The sequence below is a fragment of the Papilio xuthus genome, unplaced genomic scaffold (genome assembly GCF_000836235.2).
Source record: "Papilio xuthus unplaced genomic scaffold, Pxut_1.1 DF827756.1, whole genome shotgun sequence".
Lineage (NCBI taxonomy): Eukaryota > Metazoa > Arthropoda > Insecta > Lepidoptera > Papilionidae > Papilio > Papilio xuthus.
The window spans coordinates 919,489-928,136 of record NW_013530893.1 but is presented as its reverse complement, the minus strand read 5'-3'; the positions used below and the strand labels follow the sequence as shown (position 1 = coordinate 928,136).

Genomic DNA, 8,648 nt, shown 5'->3' with positions numbered 1-8,648 from the left:
CAGTGCAGAATTTTAATATATCTGCATTCAGTTACCTTCCTGTTAAATCATCCCATATGTTCCTGAGATTATTTGGAACAAAAGCACAACGCGCAACAAACAAAGAGACAATAATTTACAAAATTGGCGTTGCGTTATTTGCAACGCAAATACGTGAAATATGTTTTGTTTCTAGATAGTACATAAAAAAACTCGAATTTTATTAATCTGTATAGATTTTTGCACTATTTTTTGTTAACACATAACATGCCACTATATCGTTAAAAATGAACTCACCAGGCGAGTCGGTGGCACTGAACATGTTAACTGATTTTTTGTACAAATAAAATATTGTATTTATTTCATCAAAATACTCAATAATATAACATCAAATGACGCCGGTGTTCGTCTAGCAAAAACAAACGCGTAGCGTTGAAACCTGGCTACAACTGTCATGTTATAGTACACGCATAGTAATATAATATAATGATTATTTTGTTTAATAAATTACTCATGTATTAGATAACGCATACGTAATATGAATAAAATTATTTTAGTCCTTCAAGCGATAATGTTCTTACGTAAAACGCATTTAAAGTATGTTTTTCCTATTCATTGCGACCTTGTAGTGTTTTTGAGGTCTCTTGTGACGTAAATGCATAACTATGTTATTCCTTAGTTGACAATTTAGTTAGCTTCGGCATCATTGTTCATACTTGATAGAAAATCTTACTAATATAAATTCGAATGTTTAGATGGATGTTTCAATTAAAATTAGCATAAATATAGAACGTAATCTGGAAGAACACATAGGCTAATATGTTTTTTTAATTCAGTGCGGACGAAGTCACAGGCGACAGTTGGTCTTATATAAAAAAAATCGTGTCACAATGTTTGTTACCATACTCTTCCGAAAAGGCTTGACCGATTTTTATGAAATTTTATATCAATATTCAGTAATTAAGAATAGGTTACTACTACTACTATCTATTTGTTAATCCCGCGCGGACGGAGTCGCAGGCGACAGCTAGTATTAACGTAATTTTGAAATCATATTATGGACAGTTTTAGCTATGAGTTGGCTGCAACTGGAGGTGGACCAGGCTATGCCCTTGACTATGGTCAACCACGCTAACCCAGTGCGGGTTGACTTCGCACATCTTTGAATTTCTTCGCAGATATGTGCAGCATCACGATGTTTTCCTTGACTTCAAGAATATTGTGATACCAAGATAGAAATAAAATGAAATTATTATAAAAAAACAACTTATATGTTACTCATTATATATGAAAACAAGCAAGCATCTAAGGTCACCTTGGTTAAGCACACTTATAAGTTAACAACTTGGTCAAGCACTTAAGTAAATCTAAGCAAACTTATAAGTTATTTTCGTCAGAGGTGAAGCAATTATTACGATTGTAAGTTTATTGCTGAATGTCAAATGTTAACGAGAAACTTTTTGATACTTTCTAGTTTTACCTTGCGGTAGTTCATTTGTGCAAACGAATTATGCATATCATTGGAGCACCAATAGTTTAAAGGTTAAGGGTACGGATATTCAATCATGTAGTCGAGTGTTCATATCCCGTGATAAAGTGTCACTTGAATACATATTCTTCAAAAATTTTCTTTATAGTAATTTAAAGTACTTTAAGATTTTTCTTAGAAAACATTTTGGTTTAATCTCCAAGATATTAAACATTGGGTGTCTTCCCCGACCCCGTTCGAGCGTAATTAAAAAGAACTTAATTATAATAGTAGTCTATGTGTTTATCTAGATTATGTTCTACATCTGTGCCAAATTTTATCGAAATCCATTTTACCTTTCAGGATATACAATCTTTCAGACATCATAAGTTAGAATCCTGTGACACGAATGGTGCGCTTTCATTACAAAATCAAGTATCAGAATGATTAGTGAGGGGACATAAACATTGACATTTTAATTAGGCTAGTGTTGAGTCAGTACACCGGCACTGTGTCGGATTTTCTTCCTAACACTACTAACTTTTTAATTATCCGTTTCCATAATTATCAACATATAAAAAAATTTAATCAATTTCTTTACAAAAATCCAATCACGTTAAACTTGACAATTAGGTTTGTTTGAACTTGTTATGTTTGTTTGTCCAGACTTAGCAATATATGCTCGAGTATTAAACGGGCTTACACGTGAAACTCACGCGCGTCTCAAAGTTTGAACGACAAACATAATAACAGTGTATATATGCAAATATTTGCAAACAAATCCTGTGTTTTATGTCAAAACATTTAAACAAAACGTGTTGTTAAAAGTATGTAGCGCGGAAAAAAAAATTCGACAATTCTTTAGTCTGTCCGGGTCGTCCCTGACGTACATATACCACTGAAATTAATAAAATACTCAAAAAATGTACGCGTATGGCCCGCCCGCACCGCACGCACGGCACGCAGCGGATTTTAGTGTGCTTTGTACGCCACATAGCACTGCGTCCATTATCCGCGTCGCCCGCATCGTAAGACGGCAATTATCAACAAGCAATCCGTTGAGAGAAGTGTGTTCGATGCGTCCAGCGTGGGCCAATGTACCCGTACCTTTATGAGCACCTGACCGAGGTACATGTACGCGTAGTTGTATGTAGAAGCAAGAGTGGTGTGTCAGGTGCGCCAAATGGAAGTCCGTGGACTCTGCCTACCCCTCTGGGCTACTGGTGTGATTATGTTGTTGTTGTAGTGTCATCCTTTTCATTTTATTTGAGAATGAAAGAGCTAAATATACGTTTTTTGGATGTATTTTGTCGAGATTGTTTTCCACAAAAGTGTTGGTTGTTTTTAAATAAGACAACATTCGACTCATATTTTTCTCTAGTTAAATTAAAAGCAGTAAATTTTTTAAAATCTTTACATCTAGAATCCAGTATGTGCTATAATAAAATCGTAAATTAGTCTATTTTACAAGCGTACCCAGTCGCTGGCGCCGTCATATTACAAACCAACGTCGTTGAGATAGATTTTTATTAGTCAGTATTCTCTATGCAAGATAACATCAAGTTTCCGCATATTCGAACGGGTTCCTTATATCGTTTTATTAAATTCCATTACTTCGATTTTATGTATGTTTTTACTACTTTCATCTTAATATTGTTTTCTCTAAGTATTTTGTTCAAAGATAAGATTTTTTATTTTCTTTATATATGTAATATCCCTAATAAAATAGGGTTGTATAAAAGTTTTTTTTTTATCAAAAATTGGTTCGAAATTATTAGATTTTTTTTCACAAATTTATATTCGGTTTATACACGGATTACCAAAAATTTTTGAAAATACGTACTCACTTTTAAACATTTCACTAATTTACGTACATATTATAAATGCTAATATTTGGACGGATGGATGGATATTTATTTGACGGTATCTCCGGAACTTCTGTATGGATCTCGCTGATATTTGGAGTAGATGTAGAACATAGTCCGGAAGAACACATAATCTACAAAGTTTCTAATTCCGCGCAGACGGAGTCGCGGGCCACGACTAGTGTGTAAATAAATATTTTTTTTTATTTTTTTTTATTTTGTACACTTTACTTGCTTACTTATATTTCCATTATTTCTTAGTCGTTTAAAACCTAAATCCACTTAGTTGCGTACGACTGTTCACATTTCGGCGCCCGCTTCCACTGGCGCGGCTGCTAATCTAACCGCGTGTGGTATTGCTTAGTGGAAAAGGGTCTTAATGTAGGCGTATTTTCACCTGGCGTTAACAGCGTTGGTGATGGAGTGATGTGTGGCTGATGACGTCAGTGCTATTACGAGCACAGGGCCGCTGTCCTCTTGCTATTTAAATGCCCGGCATCTTAGGAATTCAGTGTAACCCACCTACGTATTTGAACCTTAAGGGATAGACATTAAGTGTCATTATTGTGTAATATAGTTGTTATCGTATAGGAAATTGAGTAGCGAAATTCTAGTCTGGAATTCGTTGAAAACAAAAATTTACTATAAATAGTAAATTCAATAGGTAATAATAGTTTTGGGGGTTTTATTATTAGCGTTCTTATTAATCTTACTAATATTATTAATGCGAATGTTTGGATGGATGGATGTGTGAAGGTATCTCTGAAATAGCGCAACGGATTTTGAAGAAATTTGCCACACATATAGACCGTAGTCTGGAAGAGCACATAAGCTATTTATGAAGTTTTTATAAATTCCGCGCGGACGGAGTCACGGGCGACAGGCTAGTCTTACATAAAAAATTATCATGTCAAAATGTTAGTTATCATACTCTTCTGAAACTGCTTGACCGATAGAATCGGATACTATTTTTTTAAACGCGCGGACGGAGTCGCAGGCGTCAGCTAGTTGATGTATATAATTACGAATTATAGAGATATGTCCGTAGTTCAAATATATTTCAACAGTTAACTAAAAGTGAAGACTTTCTCAATTTAGAAACATATAAACTCTACTTGGACAAGTCGTAAAAAGGGACCCTTAGATTCAAGTTAGGCGCCCCTGATACATTAATGTCTTTTAAGGGTTACTAACAAGTTTTGTCACATTTTAGTACTTTTGTTCATCTCTGAAAGTTCTCGAATAATTTTATATAAACCTTGAAAATATATATGGGTTATGTTCAAATATTAACATATAGATTTTATATATATGTATGATATAAGTATGTCTGTAGCCCGTGATTCCATCCAATCCAAATAAAAAGCTCTTCATCAGCAGCTTATGTGTTCATTCAGACTATGTTTTATATGCCATTCATCGAGATACGTTGAGATATTCTGAAGATACTTTTAAACATCCATCCATCCATCTAGATATTGGTAAAGGAAAACATCATGATGCTGCACATATCTGTGAAGTAAGTCAAAGATATGTGTGAAGTCAACATGTACTTTGCCAGCGTTGATTATGGTCTAGTCACCAACTTTGGGTAGGAGAGACCCTCAGTGAGGATTTATAGTGAGGGTATGATAGTTACCAGGGCATCATAAACTATAAGCGTATAACTCCCTTCAGTTACACGCATGACGTGTTTCGTTATTAAGTAATTAAATTGTAATTGCCTTCAACTGGGGGGTTCGAACCCCGACTACGACTCTAATTAACTATTTAACTGTTATGACGCAATTTATGCTCTCCTAGTAATATTGAAGAAATTATTTTGTAATTTAGTTTTTATTAATTCCCTTTTCCTTGTGTAGTAGTCTCAGCACTCTTCCGTACTAAGATTTATTTTTCTATAAGATAAGGGACAAACGAAGAGGAACACCCGAGGTTCATAACCGACCATAGACATCTTTTTATACCAAAGTTTACTTTCACACAATCCATATCCATAAGAGCCTGTGGTGGAGCGTCGGTGGCGTGGGTTAAGCATTTGTAAACAGGTCATGGATTCAAATCCCGCCATGTACCAATTTTTAAATGTACATATGTACATTTATCAGACGTTCTCAGTTTAAAGAAAACATCGTGATGCACATATTTGCGATGAAATTCAAAGATGTATGTGATGTTAACCCGCACTGGGTGTGAGTTGACTATGGTCTAGTCACCTAACTTAGGGTAGACTCCAAGCCCCTCAGTGGGGACGTACGCTGATGATATCCATACGTACTCTCTTTATTCTTCCTATATCTTTGTAGGAATTACTTTTGTATTCGGTTTCGTAGACTTCACGGTGCCATAATAAAAAGTATGTCGTTATATTTCTATTTCATTTGTTCTGCGTAACATGGTTTATGCATTAACCAAGTTGAGTGAATTCTCCTATAATACAATAACTCTCGTTATATGTTATGCTAGCTTTCGCCCGCGGCTCCGTCCGCGTGGAATAAAAAAAACTTAGTTCCCAGCAATTATTCGAATTTTTCTCACCTTTTAAACCTTCTCTAGACCTACACGAATATTTCAATGCCAAGATAAGATAAATCCGTTTAGTTGTTCTCGAGTTATAGCGAGACTAACGAACAGCGATTGATTTTTATATATATATACTAGCGGACCCGACAGACGTTGTCCTGTCTACACGTCTTTAATTTGAATAAATTAATATGAAGTTAATATTTGATGAAAATTGTGAGTTTAAACCATTCCCAGAACCCCCCCTTGAACACACACAAAAAAATTCATCAAAATCGGTCCAGTCGTTTGAGAGAAGTTCAGTGACATACACACTCACAGAAGAATTATATATATAAAGATATAGATGTATAATCTGCCTAGTATAGGCTACAATTTATATGGAAAAATAAACGGTTTTGGAGTCTTTATTTTAGATTTTGACCACGGGGATAAAACATTTAGTTTTCTTTTAATTTGACGTGGATGAAATCGTGGGTAACTTAGCCTTACTTCTTACTAATATTATAAATACGAATGTTTAGATGGATGGATGGATGTTTGTTTGTAGGTATCTCCTCAAACGGCTGAACGGAACACAATGAAACATGGCATACATATAGAGCATAGTTTGGAAGAACACATAGACTACTAATTATGTTTTTTTATACCGCGCGGACGGAGCCGCGGGCGTCAGCTAGTGGAATATAAAATTAAAATGCTGTCTCTAGGCAAGGCGTGTCCCACAAGTGGGACACTAGTGACCCAAATTGTATAAGTTAATTAAGCAAAGCGTTCTTCCCTCCCTTGACAATAACAGTAATGTTTATTCAATTATTACAAATACCTCAGGGATGTTTTATTAATTACTACCTGTCGCCCGCGACTCCGTCCGCGCGGAATTAAATAATAAGTAGCCTATATGTTCTTCCAGATTTTTTTTTATAACATAAGGTGGCAAACGAGCGAGCGGCCACCCGAAATCGCTAAAATAGCGAACTGACCGTTGCCGATAGATAAACGCAATTGCATATGCGTTGCCTACCTTTAATCAACGTAGGAGAGGATGTACAGAAAGAAAATGTTTTCCCTTCCCATGCATCCTCTCATCCGGAAAGTCCATTTTCACTTCCCACTCTTTCCTTATAAGATAAAGGGGGGAAGGGTAGGAGGACCAAATTAGGCCTCCGGGACGCACAATCATCAGACGAAACGCGGAATTGCTTCCACTTTTACGCCTGTCTTCTGTGAGGTCGTGGTATTTCACCGGGCGAACCGGGCCGAATCGTGCGAAGATGTTAAAGCGGGCTGTACCACTGTTAAGACTATGTTCTACGTCTATGCCAAATTTCAGCGAGATCGATGCAGTTGTTCTAGAGATATCTTCAAACAAACATAAACATAAACATTCGCATTTATAATATTAGTAATAAAATGATTACAAATTCAACGCTATTGTTATGTTTGTAGCAATTTTTTGTCAACATTTTGAGGAGAAATGTCACTGTGATTATGTGAGAGATATTAAGGGCGTAATTAAGTGGCAAATATATAATTCAGTGGGGCTATAACTGTTATATCGTTGGTAGCAGACCTCTGTTGTAACAATTTGCTTACGATAATTTATCTCTGAGTGAGACATACTCCAATAGACATTATTTTGACTGCATATAATTATAATTATTCATTAGATAATTAAGTTAAATATAAACAATGGAATATTTAAGAAAAGTATTTTTAATTATTTTTTTTGGTAAATTTATAGTAAATGACCGTGTCTGTAAAGCCAACTAAAATATGTAACATACCGCACGGGACAATGAACGCCTACTTCGTTCGTCGTATCGTGCTAATATTATAAATGCGAATGTTTGGGTGGATGGATGTTTGAATGTATCTCCAGAACGGCTTAATAGATGAAATTTGACATACATATAGAACATAGTCTGTAAGAACACATAAGCTACTAATCATGTTTTTTTTTAATACCTCGCAGACGAAGTCGTAGGCGATAGCTAGTCTTAGAGATAACATATATTAATAAGTAAAGCTACAATAATATTTGTCTTTGTATGTTTGCAGATGTAGGCTACGAGTACGTGGTGGACCAGCAGCCGATCGGCAAGCTGTTGTTCCGACAGTTCTGCGAAAGGACGCGGCCTCAGTATCACAAGTACAATGGATTCCTCGATGCCGTATGTATCCATACATGTATCCATACTTTGATATGAATACATTAATCCATTATTATTAAACTACGTATTGTAACTATTTCTATGTTTAATACAAATATTGGTTAATTATAAAATACTAATATAGAAGATTTTTACTAGATGTCGCACGCGACATCGTTCGTGAGGAATTAAAAAATGTTTATTAGTAACGTATGTGTTCTTCCAGACTATGTTCTACATCTATGACAAATTATAACGAGATCCATGCAGTCGTTCTAGAGATACCTTCTAACAAACATCTATCCAAACATTCACATTTATAATATTAGTAAGATTGCTAATGTTTAAAATTTCTTTCTTGAATGACCATTTAGAGTCTTTGTTTCAAGTGGCACTACCCTAGTGTGAACCTAGTATAGGTAATATTTGTTTTGAATAGATGATAAACCACAGAAAGCTGTTGCGTGTTCAGGTGGAGCGGTACGAAGTGGGACTGGAGGAGACGCGAGTTGCACTCGCAGCGGAAGTGTTCGGCAGATATTTGAAGCAGGAGGGAGGCGAGGCAGTCACCGATGTTGTTGTGCCAACGGTTGTCGATGACGCCAGCTCACTGCTTGAAGGTAACTAAGATGTAGACGAATCTGATGTAAGATTTTATTA

The 8,648-nt window shown here is 35.7% G+C and overlaps 1 protein-coding gene across 1 annotated transcript in view; it reads left to right on the top strand.

The window, feature by feature from the left end:
* Positions 1 to 8,648, top strand: part of Gprk2 (G protein-coupled receptor kinase 2) — a 55,780-nt gene that overhangs the window by 33,650 nt on the left and 13,482 nt on the right. Inside the window, exons 3-4 of the mRNA XM_013309816.1 lie at positions 7,897 to 8,009; positions 8,461 to 8,613. Coding sequence (XP_013165270.1) covers positions 7,897 to 8,009; positions 8,461 to 8,613 — 266 coding nt within the window. The remainder of the gene's footprint in view (positions 1 to 7,896; positions 8,010 to 8,460; positions 8,614 to 8,648) is intronic.